Source organism: Aspergillus tubingensis (genome assembly GCF_013340325.1).
Source record: "Aspergillus tubingensis WU-2223L DNA, scaffold_7, whole genome shotgun sequence".
NCBI classification, from domain to species: Eukaryota; Fungi; Ascomycota; class Eurotiomycetes; order Eurotiales; family Aspergillaceae; genus Aspergillus; species Aspergillus tubingensis.
Window position 1 is genome coordinate 3,306,748 of NW_023336281.1, and position 27,650 is coordinate 3,334,397.

The 27,650-nt window shown below is 51.1% G+C and overlaps 8 protein-coding genes across 8 annotated transcripts; 2 read left to right on the forward strand and 6 right to left on the reverse strand.

Annotated features, from left to right (window-relative positions):
- Positions 1-1,647: 1,647 nt before the first annotated feature.
- On the forward strand, positions 1,648-3,458 carry AtWU_06054 (sugar porter family MFS transporter; the record flags this gene model as incomplete). Its single annotated transcript, XM_035501164.1, has 3 exons — positions 1,648-1,858; positions 1,925-2,037; positions 2,100-3,458. The coding sequence occupies 3 exons, from the start codon at positions 1,648-1,650 to the stop codon at positions 3,456-3,458; spliced, it is 1,683 nt and encodes a 560-aa protein (XP_035357057.1).
- Positions 3,459-5,135: 1,677 nt separating this feature from the next.
- Positions 5,136-7,449, reverse strand: AtWU_06055 (putative GTPase NOG1; the record flags this gene model as incomplete). Its single annotated transcript, XM_035501165.1, has 5 exons — positions 5,136-5,177; positions 5,239-6,932; positions 7,024-7,125; positions 7,235-7,343; positions 7,429-7,449. 5 exons carry the CDS (start codon positions 7,447-7,449, stop codon positions 5,136-5,138), a joined length of 1,968 nt encoding a protein of 655 aa, XP_035357058.1.
- A 671-nt stretch (positions 7,450-8,120) lies between these two features.
- Positions 8,121-9,123, reverse strand: AtWU_06056 (polyamine acetyltransferase; the record flags this gene model as incomplete). The annotated part of the gene is made up of 3 exons (XM_035501166.1): positions 8,121-8,144; positions 8,202-8,654; positions 8,728-9,123. 3 exons carry the CDS (start codon positions 9,121-9,123, stop codon positions 8,121-8,123), a joined length of 873 nt encoding a protein of 290 aa, XP_035357059.1.
- Positions 9,124-10,649: 1,526 nt separating this feature from the next.
- Positions 10,650-13,882, forward strand: AtWU_06057 (sterol homeostasis protein ARV1; the record flags this gene model as incomplete). The annotated part of the gene is made up of 7 exons (XM_035501167.1): positions 10,650-10,899; positions 10,970-11,259; positions 11,316-11,892; positions 11,960-12,198; positions 12,582-12,653; positions 12,702-12,755; positions 12,824-13,882. The coding sequence occupies 7 exons, from the start codon at positions 10,650-10,652 to the stop codon at positions 13,880-13,882; spliced, it is 2,541 nt and encodes an 846-aa protein (XP_035357060.1).
- A 379-nt stretch (positions 13,883-14,261) lies between these two features.
- Positions 14,262-14,803, reverse strand: AtWU_06058 (V-type proton ATPase subunit E; the record flags this gene model as incomplete). The annotated part of the gene is made up of 4 exons (XM_035501168.1): positions 14,262-14,341; positions 14,430-14,482; positions 14,574-14,657; positions 14,793-14,803. The coding sequence occupies 4 exons, from the start codon at positions 14,801-14,803 to the stop codon at positions 14,262-14,264; spliced, it is 228 nt and encodes a 75-aa protein (XP_035357061.1).
- An 819-nt stretch (positions 14,804-15,622) lies between these two features.
- Positions 15,623-16,859, reverse strand: AtWU_06059 (BAR domain-containing protein; the record flags this gene model as incomplete). Its single annotated transcript, XM_035501169.1, has 5 exons — positions 15,623-15,655; positions 15,718-15,849; positions 15,902-16,463; positions 16,533-16,688; positions 16,825-16,859. 5 exons carry the CDS (start codon positions 16,857-16,859, stop codon positions 15,623-15,625), a joined length of 918 nt encoding a protein of 305 aa, XP_035357062.1.
- A 625-nt stretch (positions 16,860-17,484) lies between these two features.
- On the reverse strand, positions 17,485-19,948 carry AtWU_06060 (uncharacterized protein; the record flags this gene model as incomplete). Its single annotated transcript, XM_035501170.1, has 5 exons — positions 17,485-17,531; positions 17,591-18,073; positions 18,129-18,219; positions 18,299-19,182; positions 19,744-19,948. 5 exons carry the CDS (start codon positions 19,946-19,948, stop codon positions 17,485-17,487), a joined length of 1,710 nt encoding a protein of 569 aa, XP_035357063.1.
- A 4,148-nt stretch (positions 19,949-24,096) lies between these two features.
- On the reverse strand, positions 24,097-27,079 carry AtWU_06061 (putative C6 finger domain protein; the record flags this gene model as incomplete). Its single annotated transcript, XM_035501171.1, has 3 exons — positions 24,097-25,246; positions 25,300-26,845; positions 26,905-27,079. The coding sequence occupies 3 exons, from the start codon at positions 27,077-27,079 to the stop codon at positions 24,097-24,099; spliced, it is 2,871 nt and encodes a 956-aa protein (XP_035357064.1).
- Positions 27,080-27,650: the final 571 nt, after the last annotated feature.

Genomic DNA, 27,650 nt, shown 5'->3' on the forward strand with positions numbered 1-27,650 from the left:
GGGAGAGGAAAAAATTTTCCTGCTGAATTTGACAGACAGGTAATGGAAACGAAGAAGATTCCAGGAACGTAGTGGATCATTAATGAATGCTCGTCAACAATGCTTTGTTCAGCAGGCGGGCTGAGGTTCCAGGAGGGTTCTGACTAAGGGTGTTGCATGGCTGCGGGAGGCAGGGCGATAGTAATATTAGACCGCGTTAATATTATGCAGGCGTGGCTTTTCTTACTGCACCCGGCCATCACTTGAATCAAGGGAGGGTGGAGATCAGCCCATGTCGCCCCCCTCCTTCCAAACAAACAAATCATTCATTCATTTCGTCAAGATACTTCCCTTCCCTTCCATTCTGTGACACGGAATGGCCGGAGACAGCGATGTTTTAGCCACTGGGATTGCAGTATGTGATGGTCTCGGGTAACGTCAACATGTCAATAAGATCCATGATGCAAACCGTTATGGTTGTACGTAAATTGTTTGTCTCGTGACGGGAATTTGGTCTGCCAACCCGACAACAGCCGCATCATCATAATTAATGTTTTAGATTATGATTCGGTTGAAGGAGGACTCGGTACCATTCATCCATCCATCATCGTCATCATCAGCAGCAGCAGCCATCATGATCAAGATGAAAACCTTTTCTTCAGGATCAGTGTCACGGTCACACTGTGGCAATACAGTCTGTGTAGCCGATCTGGAGACTTTTTACTCCGTACAAGGATAGAAGATATCATGATGGACGACGAGCATCAACATCACCATCATCATCATCATCACAACGAAGCTGCATACAAAGAGTATAGTACGTAGTTAGTATGTATGGATGGATGTATGTATGTATTTACGGGGTATACAGAATGTGTAGAAGAATCAGTCAGAATTCGGAAGGCACGACTCAAGAATCTACCGAAAGAGGCAAGAATGTTGGTAACAGAATAACAGCAAAGCAAAAGCAGGTGATGCCCTCGTGACCTGCCCGCATCCATCTTCAATTCCTCCCGTCAGGAACTCCAGCTTCCATCTATCCACTCCATTCCTTCCTTAGCGTTACTCCATCCAATCTCCAGTCTTCTCTCCATCTCGGTTCGTCTCCATCCGCTTTTTCTCCGCTGGCGAAAACGGATTCCCCCCGATTCAGGTACTCACCGTCCACATCTCCCCGTTTGTCGTAGCCTGCTCCGGCTCTCTCCAGACACTCTCTCCACTCTCTCCCCACTCCAAGACACGCTCTCGAAGCATCCAATGAACTCTCCGCCCCCTAGCTTCCGAATCTCCCACCTCGTTCGCCTGTCTTCGGGCCCTTGAGATCTGGGCCCCCGTTTTTTCTTGCCATGGTCCTACCCCGAGGATGGGGTCCCTCCAATCCCTGGGATGGAGGCGAATTGCCGACGGATGGAGCGTCAAATTCTTTCACTTCCATTTTAGTGGCATTCACTCGTTGACGCCGTCATACTTACCGATTTCATCCTTGTGTGCGGCCCTCTTCCCCCCCCTCTCCCCTCCTCTCCCCCTCTGCCCGGACCCCATATATATCCCTCCATCTCCCCCGGGTCTGTCAGCCCTTTGGATGTCTTTCACTTCCATCAATATTTTCTTTTTCCCATCTTCCCATCCCTGGCAGAGGATTCCACTTTGAATGAATCCATCGGCAACATGGGTGTCTCTAATATGATGTCCCGCTTCAAGCCTCAGGCGGACCACTCTGAGTCCTCCACGGAGGCTCCTACTCCTGCTCGCTCCAACTCCGCCGTTGAGAAGGACGATGTCTTGCTCGATGACAGTCCCGTCAAGTACCTGACCTGGCGTTCCTTCATCCTGGGTATCGTCGTGTCCATGGGTGGCTTCATCTTCGGTTACTCTACTGGTATGGGGACATTTTAGCTTCTACAGAAGATCACGCTTCGGTTGCTAACCTTCATCCACTATCCAGGTCAAATCTCTGGTTTCGAGACTATGGATGACTTCCTCCGCCGTTTCGGTGAGGAGCAGGCTGATGGCTCTTATGCCTTCAGCAACGTCCGTAGTGGTCTCATCGTCGGTCTGGTAAGTGGCATACAACATCATGCACTGTCCATAGAGACCAACCCGACTGACAATCTCTTCAGCTGTGTATCGGTACTATGATTGGTGCCCTGGTTGCTGCTCCTATCGCGGACCGCATGGGCCGCAAGCTCTCCATCTGTCTCTGGTCTATCATCCACATTGTCGGTATCATCATTCAGATTGCCACCGACTCCAACTGGGTTCAGGTCGCTATGGGTCGTTGGGTTGCCGGTCTGGGTGTTGGTGCCCTCTCCAGCATTGTCCCCATGTACCAGAGTGAATCTGCTCCCCGTCAGGTCCGTGGTGCCATGGTCAGTGCCTTCCAGCTGTTCGTCGCCTTCGGTATCTTCATCTCCTACATCATCAACTTTGGTACCGAGAGAATCCAGTCGACTGCTTCCTGGCGTATCACCATGGGCATTGGCTTCGCCTGGCCCTTGATTCTGGCCGTCGGCTCTCTCTTCCTGCCCGAGTCTCCTCGTTTCGCCTACCGCCAAGGCCGTATCGATGAGGCCCGTGAGGTTATGTGCAAGCTCTACGGTGTCGGCCCCAACCACCGCTGCATCGCCCAGGAGATGAAGGACATGAAGGACAAGCTCGACGAGGAGAAGGCCGCTGGCCAGGCTGCCTGGCACGAGCTGTTCACCGGCCCTCGCATGCTCTACCGTACCCTGCTCGGTATTGCTCTGCAGTCCCTCCAGCAGCTGACCGGTGCCAACTTCATCTTCTACTACGGTAACAGTATCTTCACCTCCACTGGTCTGAGCAACAGCTACGTCACTCAGATCATCTTGGGTGCTGTCAACTTCGGTATGACCCTGCCCGGTCTGTACGTGGTCGAGCACTTCGGTCGTCGTAACAGTCTGATGGTCGGTGCCGCCTGGATGTTCATCTGCTTCATGATCTGGGCTTCCGTTGGTCACTTCGCTCTGGATCTCGCCGACCCTCAGGCCACCCCTGCCGCTGGTAAGGCCATGATCATCTTCACCTGCTTCTTCATCGTTGGTTTCGCCACTACCTGGGGTCCTATTGTCTGGGCCATCTGTGGTGAGATGTACCCCGCCCGCTACCGTGCTCTCTGCATTGGAATTGCCACCGCCGCCAACTGGACCTGGAACTTCCTCATCTCCTTCTTCACTCCCTTCATCTCTAGCTCCATTGACTTCGCCTACGGCTACGTCTTTGCTGGATGCTGTTTCGCCGCCATCTTCGTTGTCTTCTTCTTTGTCAACGAGACCCAGGGTCGCACTCTCGAGGAGGTTGACACCATGTACGTGCTCCACGTCAAGCCCTGGCAGAGTGCCAGCTGGGTTCCCCCGGAGGGCATTGTCCAGGACATGCACCGTCCCCCTTCCTCTTCCAAGCAGGAGGGTCAGGCTGAGATGGCTGAGCACACCGAGCCCACTGAGCTCCGCGAGTAAGCCACTCGCGCTCGCGAACTCATTTGCTCGTTGTCCTTGTACATTGAACCTGCATCTTAAGCTTTGATTTATTTAATTGCATGATTGCTCTTTGCATTGCATTTGCTATCTAGCTATCATCGGCATGAAAGCGTCCACGCACGCAATGTTTGAATGGCTTGACTCATCGGAAAGGACATGGTTGGGAACTACGACATCGGCGTTTGGTGATACCTGCAACTGCATACATCTGTTGACGTTGATTTTTTTGAGGTTATTGAGACACGATTAATACAAGTACATATGAACCTTACCCGTGATCCCGTAGATTTTTCTTTCGTCTAAGTAATGTAGCAAAAGTAGACAGTAACGTGCCCAAACTGATCAGTGCACTTTTATCATCCGACCATCTCCATACACGGTATAGCGTCCTCCACACCCACTCCCACGGCGTCAATACGAAGTCAGGAACGGCTCTACACAGCGGGTCCGGGGTACCCTCATTTTCTACTGACCTTCTAGAAGAATTCTAGAAAACACATAGAACAACACCTACTACATGCACGTGCACATGCCCCAGCTATAAGTAGATACATTCATTCTTTGTTATCCATTACATCACGCAAACCAATTAGACATCATTCGTCCTCTTGGTTATTCATTCACTCACTACTAAGTACTAAGTCAGCAAACAATACCCAGTCAGCCAGCCAGCCAGCCAGTTACTAGCACGTTATATACTTCCAGCAAAAGCAGCCAACTATCACGAACCACTCACATAAATAATATAGATAGCACTTTACTCTCTCTGTCAGAGTGAGTAAGTAGCAAACATTATCATCTATCCATAGTAATGATAAGGAAGTCATCTTCTTCTTGAATCTGTTCTCCTTTGCTCATGATAATGCCTTTATGTGTACAGGTTGCTTGTGGATGTTGGAGTTAGTAGGGAGATGGTTATGATTATGATGAGTTGGTGTATGTGTATGTGCATGTGTATGTTTTGAATTTGAACTGTTGGTTGTTTGGGTTTGGTGGGTGGGGTGGGATGGGAAGGAATGGGGTATGGAAGTTGTTAAGTGGGAATGGATGAGAGTGGCAGTAGTCAATCAACAAGTGAGTAGTAAGTAGTAGTTGAAATGTTTGAGTAAGAGAAGCCATGTACTTAGCAGCGGTTTGGGGGGGGGGGGGTTGTTTAGATCACCTCCTTCTGTTTGAGACAATGCCTTGTTTACTTTGAGGATAGGCTTCTATAATGCTAGTAAGTAGTCTTCTTGCCCAATAAGTCTCTTTTCTTGATCGAGTCAACGAGGTAGTAGTGACTAACTACTACATGAAACCATCATGTCTTACTCCTCTTGTTAACTTGCTACGCTGGAACACACATGATAACTGTATGAGTAGTATGCCAGTGAATCGCATTCATCATACTTCTATAGACAGTCTACTTCCTTCACCACAACACAAAGCACAACTAAACTCTTCATCAACATAACAATCGATTCGCGGGAATAAACCCCAGGTATTCAGGATAAGAATATATTCATCCAAACGAAAAGGAAGAAGACGACAAAAGGAAACACCCCCAACGCCCTTTTTTGGAACACCCATGTTTCATGACCACTATGTGTATCGAGTACTGTATTAAGAAGAAGGGACTTCGTCTCGTCATCGACCGTCCAAATCCGGACGATGCCTTTACCGACGCTGGGTCTTGCCGATGGTACGCTTTCCGGTGAACTGAAAGACACGTTAGTATATCAGATTGGAAGTGATGATATAGATGGAGGATAAAACTTACCAAGTGCTTGGGCAAAGAAGCAGTCGTGTGACGATCGGCCTCTCCCGCTCTTGCCATCCGGTTCATCTTCTTCTGTCCCAACTTGGCCAGGCGCTCGGCCTTGGTGCGTGCCATTTCGTCGACAACACCATCGTTGCGACGGTCTGTCGCTGCCTGGCTGCGGAGACGGCCCTTGGCCTTGGCGATGGCCTGGCGCGGGTCCGACATATCGACATCCATAGCATCGTCCATGTCCACGTCGCGGGTGGTCGTGCGACCACGGACCTGGCTGTGGGAACGGGCACGGGAGGAGGCAGCGTCCACATCGTAACCAGCCGCATCCAGAGCATCCGACATCTGGGACAGCTTCTTGGCCTTGGCGCTGCGAGGAATCTGCGCCCGGTTCTTGAGGGACTTGCGCATCTTGGCGTCGTTGCGCATCAGGGTGCGCTTCTCGCGGATCAGATCCGCCTTCATACGAGTATCGGCATCCTCCACGTCTTCGACACTGTGGTCGGACTCGTAGTAGCCATCGGCTTCCAGCTTCTCCTCCTCTTCCTCCAGAGCAGCCAGCTTGGCCTCGATCTCGGGGTCGACAAAGTCGTAGATGTTCTTGCCGTTCCAGACCTCGGGGATCTTGTCGTGCTTCCACTCGTCGTCGGCCAGATCGTAGGTCTTCTTGAGGTCGATGTTGTAGACACCAGCACCACCGTTCTCCTCCTCGAGATCCCTCTCCAGTCTGCGGCGGTTGGGGTCGTCCTTGTCGTACTTCTTGAGCGTCTTGACGGCCTCAGGAATGAAGGTCTCGCGCTGCACACCGCCCATGGGCTGAGCAACGTGGATACGGGCAAGGACGTCACCCAGACGACCACCAGGGGTACCGGCGTTGTTGGTTCCGGACTTGAGTTTCTGAGCCACACGCTCGGCGAGGAGCTTGTCGCAGGCGGCGTTCTTGACAGCAGTCACACCCTCGGTGGTGGTGCAAGACAACTGCAGAAGCTCAACATCACCCGACTTGAGGACGTTCTGGAGCTCTTGCTGGTATTCGGGCTCCAAGTCCTCAGGGCGTCTCACATCGATCTTGTTCACAACAAGAAAAACGATCTTGTTGGCGAAAAGAGGCTTGATGCTGTGGAAGAGCTTGATCTGATCGCCAACGGAGTAACCGCACTGCTCGGACAGATCCATGAAGTACATGACCGCGGACCGAAGATGGGCAATGGCGGTGATGGACTGCATTTCGATGGTGTTCATCTCCTCAAGAGGGTGGTCCAAAATACCGGGGGTATCGATAGCCTGGAAACGCAGGTACTTGTAGTCAAAGTGACCGACGAACAGACTCTTGGTGGTGAAAGCATAGGGCTGAACGTCGACGTCGGCACGGGTGATGCTGCGCAGGAAGCTGGACTTTCCGACGTTGGGGTAACCGCAGATCAGGAGGGTGCGGGTGTTGGGGTCGATCGAGGGCAGACGACCCAAGTGCTGACGAACCTGCTCAAGGTAGACAAGGGGGTCCTTGAGACGCTTGCAGATGGTGGCCATACGACCAAGAGCAGCGCGCTTGAGCTGCTTGCACTGGAACAGAGACTGAGCATACTTGATCAGGCGGACGTAGTCGCGGGAGACCGTTTCGATGAGATGCTTAGCAGTCGAAACCTGACCCAGGGCGATTCTGAAGTGGTCGGCATCGTAGAGGGTGTTCATCAAATCCTTGTCTGGAAATTTGTCAGGATATGTTGTTGACCGAGAAACAGCGAAAGAGATAAGTGGGGTTTTTGGAGCTCTAAGAGCAGGCAGGCGACTTACGGAAAGGATGAATATCTTGCAGTCTGGGGAATCCATCGAGGATAGCCTGGAACTTTTCGCAGAAAGTCTCCTGGGTGTATTTGACCTTTCTGGTGTAGAAGCCTGTGGGCAGAGAAGAATTTTAATTAGTTCAGCCCGAATATTTCTGATTTGCCGCTTTTGGAGCAAGCTTGTGCATCCCGCACCAACGGGGAAGAAGTCCAAGACATACCGCGAATACGACTGATGTTGAACCCAGCACGGATCTGGGTAGGGAGCTGTCGCTGAGTGCGACTGAGGACGATGTCCAGGAATTCCTGGCTCGTGGGCACAGGAGCGATCTAATCAAGCGGTGAAAAAGAGATGTCAGATCGAATGTTTTTGCGACCGGATTGACTTGTTCGGGGATCAACGAGGAGCACTCACATCTTTCCACGTCGTCTTCATGATGGGCACCGGGGATGGAGTCGAAACAGCAGGCGACTCTTGAATGAAAACCCCGTGGTTAGTAAATAAGAGGTGGACAAGCGCAAATCTGCGTTGGAGCGATAAAAAAAAAAAAATATTCCGGGCGGTCGGAGGCAGATTTTGGCGGGCGGTGAGCGCTGGACTAATGTGGGGAATTTCCCCCCTTTGGAGTTTCTCGGACTGCTTCTAGGCGAGGCGGCCAGCCAGCAAGCAGCTGTTGGGTACTTACGCATATTAGTACTAGAGTATATCTTATATCTTATGTCTTAAATTCTTCGAACCATGTCTATACCATATATTCATTTACACTGACTACCGGGGACTATGATACAAATATGCCTGCCCTGACCAAACCATCCCGTGGTGCTTCAATCCGGCCATCATAATACCAGCATCATCATCATCATCGGTCCCTAAACCCTCGTAGCCCGACAAACGCCGTTGCTTTTTATCATGAACCCACCAGTAAGACCGAATCCTGTGTAATCCATAGCATGCGTCATATAAAATGGGGTAGTGTGAAAAAAGATCAAGAGAAACGAACAAAACGTGAGAAATCGAAGACGACATAAGGGGGGGGAGCAAAAAAAGAAAACCACAACACCATGCCCCAGAGATGCAGTAGCATTAAAGAACAGGCCCACGAGCGCTTACTCCTTGGCGAACTCGAAGATCTGTGGACTGTCAGCTTCGGTCTTATGCAACCAAATATGTGCCGAAAGAGAACTTACCATGTTCACCCAGCCACCACCGCCAAACTGGCAGTTGCTAGGACCGCGGTTCTCAAAACCAAAAGACTGATAATAGGGCACCAAGGGGCCATGCGCAATGATGGAAATGCGATCAGCGATTTGCGCATCCTTGATCCGCTGAATGTATGCCTTCATCAATGTGCTGCCAACCTGCTTGCCCTGATGTTCCGGCAGCACAGCAAGAGAGTGGATGGCAATCGTGCTGCCGTACTCGTCATGACCGACGGTCTCTCCGTCCACCACAGTCATGCGCTCTTCCTGCCACTTCGCCGGTAGCTCCATAGACTTATCCGTCACCACAGGGTTCGAGGTTCTCGTGGCGATGACGTGCCCCACCAACGTCGGGCGAGGCTTAGGCTCGCCCTCACCAAGAATTGGAAGAGTAAACAAGCCGAGACATAATTCCGGGCATCTGCTCAGGCGATAACGAAACTGTGAACCCAATTAGCCCAAGCTCCAACCAAATTGCTTGACTGGCGCATAGCATCCAACACCTCACTCATACCTTTTCGCGCGAGCAGCGCTCGTGTTCAGGGAACGCCTCCTCGACCTTGACGCAATCTTCCACGTTCGACTCGGTAAGAACCTGCACGAACGGGTGCAGTTCGTCCAACTTTGTGCGTTGGTGGACGGGCGGGCGGCGGAACCAGTAAGGGTACTCGTTGATATCGTCATGGTCCACGGCGACATATTCCCCTTCGACTTCTTCCTCTTCGTCATCGTCATCCTCTTCAATCTCAGCCTCTCCTAGAGGCTGGCCATCGGCGTATGAGAACTCTGCGCGCTCCGCGCGGCGGGACAGGTCGCTCGCGGTAGCAGGCAAGTCGAAGCCTTCCGCATTTGATAACGGCTTGAGCCCGTTAATGGGTTCCTGGTAGTGAGAGTTGGCCTGGTCGGACATGATGTAGGTATTCACGGGAGTTGAGGAGTAGTGGGGCAGTGTAAAAAGCGATGGCGCAACACTCGGGCCAGGGAGAAAGAAAAAACGAAGGGTGAAAAGAAAGGCAACGTGACAAGGACAGAATCAAGGCCGAGGGTTGACCGGAAGGTAAAAAGACGGGACGAAAAAGGGAATCGAGGGGTACGAAGTGCTCGGGAAAGCCTAGAAAACCGGGTGGGGATCGATTTAGCTTAATGCGGCCGATAAGCCTCGGGGGGAAGCAAAGTGGTGATTGCGATTCCAGAAGCTCAAGTTCTAGAGGAGAGGTGGAGATGGGAAAGAGTTTCAAGCAGGCAGGAACTGGGTTAATGACTCGAGCTGGGCAGGCGTCAAGGAGGAACCGGGGGGAGTCTTTCTGGAACGCGCACAAGGGAGATCAATCAGTCGCGCAGGCAGAGTTTGTGTGCGATTGAGATTGCATTGAGCGAGGGGGTGGGTTTGATTTGATTTGGTTTGGTTTGCCACACGCGGAGGGAATGCGACAGATCTCCGTCAGGAGTGATTGGCTGGGGGTGGAGAGGTGTGTCTCGATTGATTGAATGAAGGACTGTCTCCTTCCCCAGACCTAAAATCTGATGCCAATTCTCTTCGTCGCTTGGAATAACTCTGATGGCTGTTTCTTTTTTTCTCGCCCATCTACATGCCTTGATACCCTAACTTCATTTCCCGTGAGGACCTTCAGTTCCAACATTACAACAGGGAAGCGGGGCAGCACATTGACCTTCAGCTGGCAGTGCGAGATGAGCGGGCAATACCGGACAGGTACTGATAAAGGCTCCTGCAGGTCATGGCGGTACAGTATCATTACGCGTCCATGCGCCCGTGCAATGCAATTTTTATGACTTGTAATTGGCTGGCTTCATTGATGGGGGCCACGTTACCGTGGAGGTTACCGATACGTACCTATTTGGACTGAGTCTTTGAATGTTCCTCTCTTGTACCTCAACCTATCACTTGTAGCCTTGTGAGGTATCCATGTTTTCCTATAATAGTAATTCTGCACAGATCTATTTTGCCATGCTTGACAACATCTAGGGTTGGTCAATGGAGTGACTGGCTGTGCACTTACTGTCTTTGACCCTTCTGCTTTCTCCAACCATGGCATCATCATGCATTGAATGCAACGTTGGACTTCTTCCGACACGATGGGCTGGAGACACCTCGTGCACAACAGACCCTGGCCATCATGGCCTGCCGTGATTCTTCAGCTCAGATGCAATCTGATAAGCTTGCCAGACTATCGGATCCAAGCCCCCTGTCGACGCTAGCAGATATCGGAAACGAGGCACAGACACTCCGCTGCAGTCCGTCGGCGCTTCTGTCCAATGCCGACCAACGCATCGATGAGCTGGCAGACATTCTTATCTCAACCGCCATACTAGATACTCTTACCCCGTATATAAAACCAACATCGATAGTAACTTATTATACTTTCCTGCTTTGTTTGCTGCAGCGAATTGGACTGGTTGCCGTTTTCTTGCATCAAGATGGCTAAACCATTCCCTGTTGATCATAGCTTGACATCCTTCTGGCGGTCGGAACCCGATCCCTTGGATAACTTTCGCTCTACAGAGTCACTTCCAGAAACAAGTGACATCGTTATCATAGGCGCCGGCTATGCTGGAGCTTCGACTGCTTATCACTGTCTCGAGCGCAGCCGACTCGTATCAGCAGAACAGCCTTCCATTGTGATCTTAGAAGCACGACAGGCATGCTCGGGGGCTACGGGGCGCAATGGCAAGTACTCATCTGTATCAATATTTAGACTGTTTGTCAAATCTAATGCAGGGCGGACCCTGCCGTGTAGGTGGTCACTTGAAGCCTGATGTATTCAACCGAATCGGTAATCTGGCCAAGGAGTACGGATTAGAGGCGGCGGCTGAAGTCGCTGCGTTTGAGATGGAGCATGTCTCCGTTATTGAAGATCTGGTTAAGAAGGAGAAGATCGATTGCGACTTAGAGGTGAACCGAGTCTGCGATATACAGTTTGACAAAGACCAGCTTGCAAAGGTCAAGGCCGGGTATGATTATCTTGTCTCTCAGGGTGTGGAAACAATCAAGGATGTCGGATACACACCACCTGAAATGGCAGAGACCGTATGTCACATTCTACATACATACATACCTAAGACAGCACGGCTTACATCGCCTAGGTATCCGGTGTAAAGGGGGCCTTGGCTTGCTTCAACCAGCGTACCGCCCGACTTTGGCCGTATAAGTTCATTATACATCTCTTGAGGCAAGCTGTGTCGGCGGGAGTAAACCTTCAGACACACACGCCCGTCACGCAAGTGTCTGAATTCCCGGATGACGAAGGCCGATGGATGGTGACCACTGATCGTGGCTCAATCCGCGCCAAATGGGTCGTCTTTTCTACAAACGCATACACGTCGTCCATTGCACCGGAGTACAAGGACAAGATCATCCCAGTGCGAGGATTCTGCAGTCGCATTGTGGTACCCAATCCACCTCCATCGCCGCTCGAACGCTCGTATATGCTGCGGTTTAATGGCTGGCATTATGACTACCTCATTCCCCGGCCGGATGGAAGTATCATTGTAGGCGGAGCAAAGTCGACCTTCTATTATCAGGACCGAGATAGCTGGTACAACAATACCGACGACAGCCGAACGGTTGAGGCGGCAGTGCGGTATTTCGACAACTATATGCAGAGACACTTCCATGGGTGGGAGAACACGGGAGCATATACAGACCGGGTTTGGTCAGGAAGTATGTATCCATCTCGCATGCTGTTCCTACCTTTAAAATAAGATTGAAGGGTGCTAACTTGGGGTAGTCATGGGCTATAGCACCGATTCGCTACCGCACGTCGGACATGTTCCCAACAAGCCTGGGCAGCTCATAGTTGCCGGCTTTACCGGACATGGAATGCCGCAGGTCTTTCTCTCAGCCCGGGGTATCGCACAGTTGATTGTCGAGGGAGTCTCGTATGAGCAGACGGGGCTGCCGCGTCTGTTCAAGACGACAACTGAGCGGTTGCAGAGCCAGCGGAACAACATCCTACCCATTCCTGTGGTAGGAAGCAAGCTGTAGAATAACAGTACTGTCGAGCCATGTTAGCACTGAAGAATCGACGTATCCAGTATGAGTCCTAGACAATAATCAAGCCTATCGTATGGTTAAAGCCCGGTGCAAGAGAAGCATTTAAGGGGAATATCCTATACAGTATTCACTCACCGCCTTCGGCATCTCCTGCGGGCATCGGAGTCTCGCCCACGGGGTTCTGTAATTCTTCCCCATGATTATGGGCTCCTCCACTATGAAAAGGAGTCAATGACACGATGCCCATCTGCATCGAGTGCTCCTATCCGGTCTCTCATTTATACAGCACATACAGCCGCGCCGATGATCGTTCCCTGGGTAAAGGGGTGCGTCTGACGCAATGTCCGCGCTGCCAGCGGTTCGCGGACAAATACGTCGAACACGATTTCGTCGTGATCTTCATTGATCTCGTCCTTATCAAGCCGCAGGTATGTAAATTGCATACATGGGTGATAATCTCGCTGACGATCATCAAGGTGTATCGCCATCTACTTTTCAATCGGCTAGGGGGAGACGACAACCAGTTCGATGTAAGCGCTCGCTATCTACATTCACCGACGACATCGCAGTCTGCGACTAACACATCTCATTTGCTTAGCGCTCCATAATCCGTCTGGGTATTCTACTACTCCTATTCGACGTCTACCTGACATGGGCACGGATTGAGAAATCCCCATCACTCGCAACTACCTTTCTTTCGCGCGCGCCCATCATCGTCCAATACCTCTTCTTCCTGAGCCTGAATGCGCTGGCGACTCTCGCCCACCACCTCACTATCCGGCTTCTGGCATCGATCCTTGCTCCAACACCCCGCGGATACACTGGCTCTTCTCAGCATGGCAATGCGACAGAAGCGCCTATCTTCTCCAACCCCTCGACACCCATACTCCCGTCGTTCCCATCGCAGACCAACAACAGCCAAACACAGCTCTCGCCCACGCCAGCATCGACACTAAGCCCACCGAGGCTTACCCCACAAGGCTCTTCCAACGATGTTTCAACTATAGCTAGCGCTTCAGCCAGTGACATCCAGCATCTCCCTCCCACAACACCCCAAGGATCTTTCTCCTCCCTCCCACCACCTCTCCGCCGTGCGTCCACCGCCCCAGCACAGAGCATCAGACCCCTTCCGCCCCCCTCACCAGCCAGCCCTACCGCCATCAGCACCGCTTTGCTCGTCAGCAGTTGCGCGAAGCTCTTCCCTATCCTCCTGGTCATCTGGGGCCCTGACGGCAGCGGAAATGCGTCCAATGTCTCCGGATCCAACAACACCCTGCTCAGCGCCGGCAGCCAGACAACTATCATCCAGCAGACATTAGATGGCAACGGCATCGGCCCTGCAGCGACTCTCACCGCAGCTCACCCGACTGCGTCAGGGACTTCTTCCCTGCCTGGCTCGTCCTCGCTGTTGGAAAGTCTTATCAGGATCATGCCCGAGTCTGTACCTACCAGCTATCTAGCTAGCTTTATTGACATGCTTGGGCCGCTGCTCTCTCTGGGAGCGGCGGACACGCATCTCGTGCTGCTGAGCAATATCGAAGCATTGTATATCCTGCTTGGGTGCGGGTATCTGCGCGCGGTGGCACTGGCGGTGGCGGGTTTGGCCGCTCGGTGGACTGTACAGAGGGTGATATTGGGGGCAGTTGGGGTTGGTTAACCTTTATTATAGAAGAGCATACATACATAGACAGACCTACCATCGTAACATACCATACCACATATTACTCGTAATGAACATCTACAATCCACAACCCCATACCATACAGAGACAGTAAATAGATAAATAGGTATTCAAACCAAACGCAACAACAAGACAAAAGATATAGTAGCGTAGCTATACAGTAATCCCACATTTTATATCATGGTATCACCTCCCTCCACTTCCCCCTCAATCACACCCTAGACCCCTTATCCACGCATCCCCTGGTATTCCACTATTCAACCGCATCCCACCCACCTCATTCCCATCATATCACCCTTAAACATCTTCCCCTCAACCAGCCCAGACAATCCCCAAAAACAAGCAAGAAAGGTATCTACTGCGGTACCCTCCCCGGCCGAATATCCGACCTCTTCGGCACAATCAACGGATGCCACTGCGCCAAGAATGTAATAGCTACAAGACAAAGCCAGTTAGTCACGTCTTCCCCAAAACCATAGAGTAGTAAAGAAAGGAAAGGAAAAGGTGTTGAGTTCGAACATACCCCACATCAAATAACAACAAACGAAAGAAAGCACAAGCGTGCTCCGGAAGACACTATATCCCAGCAAATTAGCAAATCCCCATCTACCTACCTCCTTCGATGTATTGAGGAGGAAAGGGAAAAGAATGTATAAGATTGACGCACGTCTGATTCTCCCCCTTAGGACTAAAGATCCACGCCAGGACGGAAGCAACCACCACGAAGATGAGGCCGATGATTAAACTCCAACTATCATTCCCATATATCCCATATTAGTATATATTTCCATTTAGCAATATCGTATCCATGACTAGGCAAGGGCGCATCGATAGATAATCACCCAGTCTATAGACAGGCAGGGTGTACACCCAAGCAGAAACATACCCGTTCGCCATTTTGTCTTTTCTTGCTCTGATCTATCGAATCGATCGAGTATATGTTCCGGGGAATGAGAGGTGTACAGCAGGTCCAGCCTTGCTGTTTTTTTGTTCTTCTCTTTCGCTCTTGTTTGTATGTCCCTTTGGTGTGTCTGGGGGAGGGTGTAGGTTGAGGACCGGTGGAGGTAGCTAGGTAGCTGACTAGCTGGATAGTAGCTGATTCGCTGGCTGGGTGGTGAAACGGCGCGAATGCGGAATTCGTGATTCGCTCGTCTGAATAGCTCGCTGGAGGGAGGTAGGGTCGCAGTGGCAGGTAAAGGACTGGATTGTCGCGCAGCTAGCTGGTCGGAACGGGGGACGGAGTTACGTGGTTATCGAGAGGGAGGTTATCGGCGGAGCTGCGCCGCTGCTCGGGATTGATGCCTGAGGCAGGATTTATCTTGTCTATGCTCCGCAGAAGGGATGTCGAGGTTGTTATTTTGCCTGGGTATATTTCTGGGCAAGTGAGTTTTATCTTGTGGTTAGGTGAAATACGAGATTAAGTCTATCTGATGTATGCCCTTGCGCAGGGTTATTTCGAGGATATCTCTAAGATGAGATGTCTGGGCTTATGGTATAGTACGCGAATGTCAGTTTGATATGCATCGACAGTATCAGTCTACGATATACACTGCATGGTTTACGCTTCAAGCAGTCAATAACCCACGTATTCACACATCGAGGGATATAGAACAATTTCGCAAGGCAAACAGGGTGAATCAAACGAGGCTAGTTTCCAATAACAAGCGGCAATAAAACAACACGAGACAATGGCGACAAATTCCAGCAACAACCGATTTACGCGCCCTCACGGCTCTTACGGTAGCTGGCCTGCAGGAAGATGCCAATTAGTCACGATGAAAAAACCACCAGTGAATATTGATCGATCATACCTCTTGCTCAACCTGCAAGCCATCGACAACAGGAGCCAGCTCGCTGAGTATCTCGTAAGACCGCTTGTGGTACTCTAGCTGCGCCGCGATCAAGTCGGCCAGGTTCCGCAGAGGTTCGGGGGTATCGAGAACCTAGATTTATTTGTCAGTCTTTGCAATTTTCCACGCGGATGAGCCAACGTACATTCTTCATCACGCTAACAGCCTCCTCGGTCTGTCCGACGAACTCATCCTCCGCCTGCTCAATCTCCGCACGAGCCTCCTCACTCAGGCTGTCCCAGTCACCCCTGACGGCGGCCTTCTTGCTCGCCTTGATCGAGTCGAGCATAAGACGAGCGTTCTCAACGTTCTTACGTGCCTTCGCGGCGAACATCAAGTTCGTGTTAAGAGTGGTGTTCCAGCCAGCCAAGAAGCGGGACTGGATCTGAGCGTCCTGGGCCAGACGGGCCTCGCCCACCTTCTCCGACGCCAAAGCGTACTTCTCCAGCGCAGTGGCCAGGGGGTCCTCGCCATGCGAGCTCTGCGCCAGAGTCTGGGAACCTGCCAGAGAGGCGCGGGCAATAGCGTGGTTGAAGGTCTTGGGCTGCGGCTTGGCCGAGGGAGGGGCAGTCAGGGCAGCCTGAGCCTCAGCGGGAGAGGAGGCCTGGGAAAGGAGCTGAACCTTCTCGCTGATGGTGCGGCCCATGTCGTTGAAGGATTCGCGGATGTTGGGCGGGTAGTCATAGGCCTCGTTGGAGTACTGGGAACTGCATGTGAGGGGGTCAACATGTTAGCTGACTGAGAGATGAATCGTTACGGGAGAAGATATAACGCACGTCACTTGAAGAAGCTTCTGGTGGACAATCTTCAGGGCATCCACCCGCTTCTCCAGCTCGATGTACTCATCGGGGAGTTGAGTGCGGTCATCGGCCTGACCAAGCTGCTCCTTGATCATCTGCTGAGTGCGCGCAGCAAAGGGCGAGAAGCTCGCGCTGTTCGATAAGACATAGCATGTTAGTATAATGCTTGGCTTGCAGTCTTGGCTGTATGACAGCATCGGAGTGCCGCTGGAAATGCGGACAGTCTCCTAATCGGAGAAATTATTGCGGAGGGGAACAGTTATCTCACCTGAGGTTCTTTCCGAACGCCTGGAACTTATCCATGATGTCGTTGGACACTGAAATTCTTAAGTTTCTGGGATAAGCACGATATATCTAAATTGAATACAAATGCAGGAAGTCTGCAATAGGAGGGTCAGAGAGAAGATGGTGTTGATGTGCAGATCGCGGAGTCGAGGCCACTTTCCGTTCATTGGTGCGACACCGCCTTCGTATCGCTGGTACCGCCACGGTTTCATGCCGGCATGTGCCAGGCACCCAGGCAGCATCGCTATCTCAGCCTGTTATCATGTGGACAGTTCTACTTTACTGCTACACTTCTTACTCTTAGACAAACTCTAATGTGCGGACACCACTGGTCAGATTTCTTGCATTGACTAGGCCCAGAAAAGGCCTGATAAGTATTAAACATGGTCTAAACCCACAATCCACAAACAAACCCAGGAACAAGACCTTAATAACGCGCACAAACCCATGAACAAACAAGAATCCCATTGTCGTTATCGTCGTCGTAATAGCATGGCGTCAACCGCACCAATCGAATCATAGTACAAGTCGTCATCGCAATCAAACTGATATAGTACAGATGAAAAATAGGAGACACCGAAATCGTTAAGGAATAGCTGAAAGTCGTAAAAATGCTCCCCGAGTCCGCATTCAGTTACCCGGATTAAGTCAAAGTCGCCATCATCGCTCTCATGAGCCGTGAGCTCGGGCCTATGATCATCTCTTAGAATCCGCACTTCACCGCTTGCGTCGGACAAGGCTCATCCTACCTCTGCGATCCTTTTTCACCTCGAGGATCTCCTCTTCTTCGCCGTCGCCAATAACCTCCGTGTCTCGGATCACCTCCCCACCGCCACGTCGCTCGATTTGCGTGTATTCCCGCAGATCGTCATCACTGTCTCGCGGACGTACAACGATTGCAAGTGGGCCGGACTGAAGCTTAGTGGATTGCGCTCCATCGTCATACCGCTCAATTCTACGCACGGGCGATGACCGACGGCGAGGGCGACCCTGGACGGACACGTTTCGTGTCCGAGAGACTGTCCTGGTTATTTTCGTTTCCTCCAGCTCGGGATGGTGGTGGTGATGATGGTGATGGCGCGACCGCGACCGGTGCCGGGACGGAGATGGCTCGATGAGCAAAGTCTCATGGCTCGTCCGGGGAGTGTAACTCTCCATAGCGATTTTTTCCACTATGCGGTCGCGATGTCTGTCGCGAATGGGTGAGGGTGAAGAGGTATGCTTATAATGTGCTTGGAGACCGTCAGCACCATCGCTCTTTTGATGACAAGCACGTGGGAAACCTACTCTCGGTCATGCGCTTGATCTCACGACTTCGACTGATGACCTCGTCAATCTGCTCCTTGGAAAGAGCAACCTGAATGATGATCATTTTTCCCTGCAGCCACGGTTAGCGTTGGACAAGGCCCAGGCCATGTTTTGTTCCAGCTCGACTTGTATCCATGAAATATACACACCTCTTCCTCATACGGATAGCCAAACTCGCGGATCGCGCTGGTGTGAACCAACTTGCGAGGCATGCGAGTTCTGCCTTTCCGAGGATACGGTTTCTCCACGTCAATTTCCTCTACCATTCTCCCACGATACCGACTCACTGAGCGACGTGGGCGCTCCACGATCCGATCACGCTCACGGAACTCCCGGTACTCTTCATCGCCATAGTAGTCTGGTTCCGCGATACGGATTTCCTCGTAGTAGTCGGGCGAACGAACACGGTGGAAGGAGCCTCGTCTTCGCATCGGTGGGGGACTAGGAGGAGCTCTAGGCGGGTAGTCGCTATAGTAATATTCATCGACCTTGCGTGTTGGGCGGTCGAAAGTGTCCAAGGAAGACTGTCGGCGCAGAAGGCGCGGGCGCGGGGGAGGACTTTCGGCATGGCGGTAGGTGACCAGCGGGCCTGGGGAGTAGGCTATATGGTCATCCTCGTAGAATATTTCAGAGCGACGGGCAGGGGGGCCGTATCGCTCCTGTTCCTTAAGGCGATATTCGAAGCGATCATCCTCTTCGACACGACGGGGGCGCTCGAGTACCGGGGGTCCACGTGAACGGTGACGGTGACGGTGACGCTCACGGTCCCGCGAATAATGGTCCTCGTCGAGAGCCCCAGTAGAGCGACGGTAGTCGCCGTATCGAGACATGTGTGATATGTTTGGATTGAAGGAGTGGATGACCTGATAGGGAATACTAGAGGGAAAGGAACTGACTGCAAGCGAACCGTGGGTGACGGCAGCGGCTGACTGGGGCGGGCCGTTGATTAAAAATATGGCGGGGCAGCGCAAAGAAAGCAGAACCGTTGATGAGAGATGGATTTGCGACAAGAGCGATGACGTCGGGGCTGTTGCTGAACCGTGTGTGAGAGTAAAATAGTAAACTCCAAGCGATGTAGATCTTCTTGTGTGGTGTAGTGTAGTGTAGTGTGTGTTCCAGTTTCTTTCTGGGGTGGGGGAGGGACTGGCTTTTGTATAAAAATGTCTGGCTCGCGATGCAGACGAATCTTCTCTTTACTGATAAATACCGTATCTAGTATCTACAATAAAATAAAAAAAACATCATCTATAAAAATGCGAAACAAAACCCCGGCAAATGTGACGTTAGCGGAGATACCGCAAAAAAACCGCCAAACCACCCAAACACAGCCAAAGTCCCTTGTAACTTACGCAGATCAGGCGGGCCCACGTGTATGCGTCTGGTCTCGATTATTCTTAGCCATTCGCCACGGTCTCTCGCCTTCTTTCGTTGCTTCCTCCGGCTGGCTCTCTCGCTTTCTCGCCCTCTTCCTCAGCCCCGATTCTGGTCTGCACCACTCCTCTCCGGGGCGTAGGCAGTGCAGGTCTGCCGGTCCAGCTGTCCTCTAGCAGTGGGTGCGTCATGCATCACGCCGCTGCGGGAGAGCAAATCCTACCCGGATGGAGCGTCTGCCTCTTTAGCTGCTGGGCCACTAGCCACCCTGCACGACCCCCCGGCTCGATCTTGTGCCCAGATAGTTTCAACAGGGGGAGTTTCACCCTAAGCGCATGCTGCTGGTAGGCTAGAACCGCTTCAGGGGAGCGGTTATTCGACCCAATGACATTTGCCTCCACGTATAGTTGGTAGCCTTGCGATGTCATACTAGTGTGATGGACCGAACACTTCGGAGAATTCCAGCTTGCCCCGACACCACTTACGTCCCTCTGGCTTTCAGATACCACTCCTACCAGTTGAGACCCATGTTGGGTCTCACTGGCGATGGGGCGCGATAGTCGATTGGTTCACTGGAGCCTCCGTCCAGTGTGGACTACTGCATTTAGCGATAATAGCCTTCATCACGATGGAGAGGTCAAATAACAAGTCTCTGAGTGGCCTGATGCTCACTCAGATATCCGGAGCGGATTGCAACTGACCAACTGTACATTGACCTGATCGCCCGCCAGCAACACTATTGGAAACTCAATTAAGTTAACTCTCCACTTGTACATGGCTTTCTTACTGCTGGCGAAGCCATTTTGTCCGTTTTTACTGATCCACTGCGGGTTTCGAACGATCTCGACCCAAGGTAAGTGACTCGTGAGAAGCTGATGAGTACCTGAGATGATCTGGTATGAATGGACACCCAAACGGAACACAGCGGGGCAACGTGAGGGGAAGAAGACCATGTTCGAGACTAATGTTCTCGGAGATCTCTAAGGAAAATAGGGATCATTGGTTCCTTCAACACAAGGAGGATAAATGGATGCATTAGATTCCCGAAACGGAGAGCAGCCATTAGTGATTGATGTTCTTGCTGGCTGCAGACTCGACGTCAAAAATAAAGCCATGGGGGGCGCGCGATAATGGCAAGCCTAGCAAGGGCTTAGGCCCGCCTAATCTGCACTAATGCGGAGCCAACGAGAACGAGGCCGAAGCCATCTCCAAAAAAACAAATCTAGTCTGGTGCTGCCAACTGTCGCCTGCGCCAAGCCTCCATCCAGGCAAGTCACCTGCACGCCTCCTCAATGGCTGTTATCGTCGGGTACTCACCACTCACTGCTCTCTCATTTCTCTCTGTGCTTCTCCATCCTGGGAAGATCGCTTCAGGTCTAGACTGAGCTCAGGGATATGCCCTGACCCCACAGTCTGCAGTGCCTTTGATTTTGATTTGATCGGCCCAATGATGGACACGCTCGACATACTACTATTTCCGTTGATACTATCAACAAACCTTGGACAATGCATAGTCTCCGAGTCATAATTGCCTTTCTCCTAGGAGATTATGGTCCGCATTGTAAGGACTCAACCGGCTGTCCTTTGTGTCTTCCCCCGGAGTCCAACATTCATAATTGTCATTGGTCGGAAGTGATGTCCCTCCCATGGCTGATGTCCTTTCGTATAGCTATTTTCCGCTTGAAACAAACTTCCTAGGATTTACCGGGTGAGTGCATGCCGTTCTTGCATGGTCATGTCCTATTGATACCTTGTGCATGATATCCACCGTCCGTGGGGCTGACAAATAGAGGGGTGTCTCAATTGAATGAAAGATGATTTCAACAGTATGTGCCCATACGAGTTCACACCCATGTGTTGCATTGTCGCAAACAATCTACACAAGAGCGGTGAGCGTGGGCAGCTGTTCCAGCTGTCCCCTATCATCACAGCCAGAGTAATCCGAGGCCACCCCCGGAAGACTTCGGAGTGCAAACCCATCATTCCCTGATACCGTGTTGTCAGAGTGAAAGCGTGAAGTGGAGTTGACACTATTACCCTTCCTGGTGGCTTAATCTGTGCCATGACTCAGAAAGGTACGTATGCTCTTGCCCACAAATTCGGCCGAGTTACCTATGTGATGCTCTCGGGATTCCTATTACGGGATAACTTGGGTCAATCGGGCTCCTCCAAGGCCTCTGAGCCCAACGTGTGATACTGATAATGAACCTAAACTTGATCTTAAACTGGAAAAGGGAACTCATGTCTCGAGCCGAGTCTGGCTGCTCTCGGACACACCCGGCTGCTGCGTGTTGCTTGAAGCGGTCAATTGCATTAGCTGTCAAGCATCGTTGTCAAGCTATTCAAGCATTCTTGTCTCAGTCTGTCATGGCCATCAACAGTCTATAGCGATCAGACAATACCTTTTACGACATTTCTCGCGCCGATGACGAGTTGGAAAGAACGGCTTGCGCTCTTTCCTCATCAGTGCCAGATCAAGCCAAACTTGGCTATCACTACCACTCACACTATAATTTGGCAATTGGACTGACGTGTTATCTTGCACTCACTCAAATTCCTGCTAGAACAAAAACAGTTCTGCCTTCCCCCTCTACTTTGCATGCTACGGTCTACATTATCCAATACTAATCCCCAAGCGTTCTCGAACAGTCAAGAACACTTTTTAAAACTTACATGTGTCCCAAATTCTTTACTATATACAGATCTGGTCACTACTTTTTTTTAGTAGGAGCCTACTGAGCAAAGAAGAATAGTACTAGTATGACATTCATATAGTTGATAGCCCGGATATGCTGTCCCCATCATAAGAATGAATTGGACCTTCATAGTAGCACCAGTCAACGACGACTGTCTAACCTACTACCATTACTACCTCGAGACAGCGACAATAAGACCAGGGCTCATCCCTCTCCATCCATCTTTTCATGCTCAGTAATATGCTCGCTGCCACAAGAGAGATACCATTACCTCATATTACTACTAGTAGTATTGAAATATACTCTTACTTTAGTAGGAGACATATCTTATATTTTGGCAATATTAATCAGTATTAGAATTACCATATACATCGCATCATATTGAGCATCATCCGTCTCAACTCACGAACCTCGATCTCACTGGTGTCAAGAACTGTTCGTTGAAACATCTATCTAAACTTGGCAACTCGTTGTGTCAAGATATACATTCAAGTTGACCTAAGTACTGTCAGTTCCACTTATTAATAGGTAATAGTCACTACTATTGTTCGAAATAACTAATGAACCTATGATCCAAGCCATAAAAGGATATTCGTAGTAAAGATGACCATATATATATAATATCTCCCATACATGAATCAGTACCACTGGAAGTAGCCACCACTTCTACTGCTTAGTTCTCGCGTCTCTAGTTTCGTTAACAAGTAAGGGACCCTACAGCACCACAACCGCTGCTACTACTACTACTACTACTACTACTACTACTACTACTTAGTACTAATATTATTTTTGGGCCAGTTTCAAGATCCGCATCACAATTTTACATGTGAAGTATGCCTGAAAAGAAACATTATATTTAGCGCCTGATCCTAGCATGAAGTTCATTTATAAGTATGCAATAGTTCTAAGACAAGGACAGATCATATCTGGCAACAAGACTAAACAGGGATTATATCATGATGGTTGTGCACAGTAGTACGTAGTTTTATTATTATCATGCATAAGACCGTCACACTACATACCCTGCATATCAACCTATGACACCACCACCACAGTAACCAAAACAGAGCAACATCAACCTGAAATCTGAAACAAAAATAACAACTGATTGATAATAACCAATATTCGAGTTCAGCCTTCCTACATGTATGTTTCTGGAGCAACAACTTCTTTTCGCTTTTCTAGACTCGGTCTCGAACAAGAGGAGAGACGGAAGGTAAAAAATAGAGAGATCACATCTGACCCGACAGTTGACTAGTTGCATGCATATGCACGTGCAGGGCCATGCGAGGAATCAGATCCCGCCAGGTGGTTCCAAAACGGACTTTACCGAACCAGAGCACCATGGAAAAGGGCCTGTCAGCCTGCAGATACAAAGGGGGGAAGGGGACGAGATCATCCTTCTCTGCAGGGGCGGTGCGGATCAGTGGCGTAATGCGTTCGACCCGGTCCTGTATGAAATTCAGAGCCCGGTCGAGCCCATGCAGGATGGTGGCGACATTCCTTTTTCTTCTTTTTTTTTATTGTTTTTCAAGGTGGATACATCACATATACTTTGTACTCAGGCTGCGTTGGAGGGGCTTCGTGCGACGAACCATCAATGACTGTGACTTTGACAGCGGCAGCTCCGTTGCAGGTCTCGAACGAGGGTGGAGACAGCACAATCCAGATGTCATGCTGTCGTCTGTGACACCTTGATGACAAGGGAATAAATATGGTGTTGCCATGGTTGCTTCAGGGGCCCTTGTCAATAGAAAAATCGATAGATCGTGTGGCTTGACGTTGACTGACAACGTTTCTACTGACTTGTAATTCAGGCTTGCAATCTATTGGCCTGTTCTTGAATGAAACCTTGCCAGCCAGCAACTACTACGAAGTACTCATACCCGATCCTCGATTGAGAGGTTCAGTACGTCATCTTCCAGGCTTAGAAGTCCCATAGCCCAGCCGGCTTCAGATGGGCGTCTGGCGACGGTAACAAAACGTCTTTCGCCGGGGTTACCCAAGGGTGTCTCTTGAACGGGTGGTGTCCACGTTGATGCCCGTTCGTACTCGGTCGTGTCTTTCCGCTCATACGGAGGTCCACGACCTTGTTTCGCAGCGACTCTCCACGCATTCTCACAACTGTTGGCTATAGATTCGGACGTCTTCCAACCACTCTTTTTGGAGAGGCTGCGCAGCCTTGTTATGACCCAATCTCGTTGTGCGGGGTCGGTGTATTGGATTGCTGCGAAGAAGATCGGCACGGTCATCTTGATAAGACATGATCCGAGTGTCGGGCTCAGACTCCCGGCGTCTAAATGAGATACTTGTGAGTTGTAGATCCCGGCCGCGATTCTTCCAATAGCCTGGGAGTATCCTGCCGTAGTCGGCGCCGCTACCTTTGCAGATACCATCATGGCGGGAGGCATCGATGGATGTAACCGATGTAAGAGAATTCGGCCGGTGAGGTAATATCCCCACAGAACGGCTATAGTATGTGTCCGGTACTGCAGAGCAAGCCCGAAAGGAGACGATATCGGGGTCACACTGTCGGAAGGCAGAGGCATGAAATACGGACCGAGAGCGCTTTCAAATGTGTCGAATGCCATCAACATACTCTCCCACTCAACCTCAGCCTCTTCGTATGAACTGTTCCCGGCGCTTTCATCATCGTGATGGCCATGGTGAGGAAAATCGACAAAGGCTGGTGGAGGATGTCTTGGTCCGCGGGGCGGAGCCATACCATAGAACGGCGGACCAGCCGCTGGCGCACCGGAAGGAGGCTGCACAGGGCCACCGGCCGACGGTCTTTCTTGCTGTTCCGGCGCCCTCCCTGTGAAACGAGCCATGAACCTAGCGAGTCTGGAATCAGGTCGCCACTGTGATCCCGTAGCCTCTGTTGCTCTCAGCTTCCGCTTTCTGTCCCGAACACCAAAATCTGCCAGTCGTCCCAGTAAGAGCCACAGGTGATCCGCTGAGCCGTATATAGCATCCAGTCGACCCATTCCGGCGCGCGGGGGACACTGTCCCCATTGAGAGTACGAAATGCTGCTACTGTCAGTCTGATGGTACATGAATGAAAGATTGGGGATGTTACTGACAATAACGGACCGCCACTAATAATGCTCTGCATGACATCCTGCTGCAAATACCACCAGTAGAGATCGCACTGGATACGAAAATTTTCAATGTCTTTCCTAGTGAAATGTCTCTCGGGACGAGAGCTGGCTTGGCCATCATCGACCTGTCCGAACTCGTCGTAACTGACAGCCCGGCCAATAAGGCTGCCTATCAAATCTTCGTCGATGTCATGTTCCTTTTCTGCGAAAGGGTCATCTTCTGAACCATAGCTGACTGAATATGAGGGTTCCACTATGGATATAACGGAGGATCCCCTGTGATGTCGCTCAAGCCACACCCTGCGCCGCTGAGCACGCAGGCTACGGGTCATGCCAGCAAAGTCAATCTCGCGCACCAGCTGAGCCGACCCTGCGACATGACTATTCCACTTGGAGTGATCGGCCCCCATTACTTCGTAGTATCCTAGCAAAAGTGTAGCAGCAAGAGTACTGATCTGCTTGCGCCGCATGGGTAGGCCAACTGCGACACCGACTCTTCTGAGAGCATAATGGTAGTGCTTCAGAGAAACTGTTGGCGGGGCCTGTTGCAGGTAAGCAATATGTAGGCTGCTCAAAGCTAGGATGGCCTGCAGTAATGGCTGATTCTCCAAGGCTTTGAGAGGAAGCGTATAGGTCCAGAGTCCCTGTTGTGCCATTGGGACCGGGGACCCCAACATGGTGGAAGGATCAATTGGATGCCGCTCAAAAACGGATAGAGTTGGCCCGGTCGAATGGATAAAATGCAAGAAAATGCGTGCCGTTTTCGGATTGTTCAGTGGTGAGGAGCCATAAGTTGGGGAATAAGAGGTAAGTATGTTAGGCTCGTTCAGGTATGTGGTGAAAGTTCGAAGCTGCTGCTGGTCGCGATTAGCGGATGCCATGATAAGGCTGAGCTGATTGTAATCTTGGGCTAAGGTCTGCTCATGGCTCTCTTCGTCTGTATCAAGATCGTAATAGTCGTCTTCGCGTTCTTCTTCAACATTTGATAGTACCTGATATGAGGTTGGGGGTGCAAATCTTTCGCCGGGTGCCCGAGAAGATGTTTGCGGATAGATTATGCCTGTATCAGTCTGGTACTGCGGCTCTAAGCCAGCTGACCGTTGTTGGTCCAGGAAAGCTAAGGTGTCTGCCGGCTCACGGAGTACTGGATATTCCTGTTGCGACAGAGTATGTGACTGCGGCTGGAACGGTGCTGCGCTTGGCATCTGAAACTCATGAGGCGACGCGGCTGTGACAGGCTGGGGAGTCTGCTCCAAAGTTGCGGTTGCAACGGGCTTTGGAGCAAGGGCCGGTTGGCCAGACCAGGCTTGTCTTTGCTGGAAGACAGCATTATTGATATCCTCGCTGGGAGGTGGCACATTGAAGGTCTGTGAACTGATGGCTGCCGGTTGCGAGGAGGTACCCGTAATGCCCAATGGATCCTTGAAGACTAGGCGAGGGCCATAGCCCTTGCAATCGCGCTTTGACTTGATACAATTGTTACAAATGGGCTTCTCTTCGCCACATTTTATGCGACGTTGCCGACAAGCTATTAGGGCTGGTAAGCTCGAGTCGCTAAGACACGCTACGCTCACCGAGGAGACTCACTTAGACATCCAGACTTGGTGCGTTTCTTAGGCACTTTCTGAGTAGATCCACTGCCCGAAACCGCCGTCGTGGAGTCTCCCTGCACTTCCGCCGAAGTGTCAGGACCCGGCGCGGCCTTTGGCCCACTGGCAGATGGGTCTTGTAGTGATTTCCGGGTATGGTCGGTTGCTTGCATGGCGGCAGGGAATTGAGCGCAAGTTCGTTTCCATAGTCACAAGACAGCAACCGATAGTCTGTAAGGCGCCTAGACTAGGTACCGAGTCAAGGATTCCGATGTGGAGACTCATAGCCTGTGGGTGTAAAGAAGAGCAGCAGCGAATAATGCGTGGGGAGATCCGACGGGGAAGTTCTGCCGCCCAGCCGATGCGTTGTGTGATTGGCTGAAATCCATAGATTGAGCACCTCAGGCAGTAAGGCTGCCCCGCTGGATGGAAGTCAGCACATCTTCACAATGCATTTTGAATAGTTGATATCGAGGGGCAGGTCATTAAGGTGATAATGTCTGTTGTATATGACCATAAGGAGCTGCCTGGTGGTGCCTTCGCCTTCAAATCGATCCATGTTTGGTCCTTATGATCGAACGATCTATGAGTCGCCATGACGGTACCATCATACCCTGAACAACGATCGCCGTGTAAGGCAGCCCCCAAACGAAGATCAATTACAGCAACATCTTCGTTACCTCGAGTTGGTTTGTAGCCAGAACTGGAAGGCTGAAATTCACCTGACTATCACGACCCCAGATC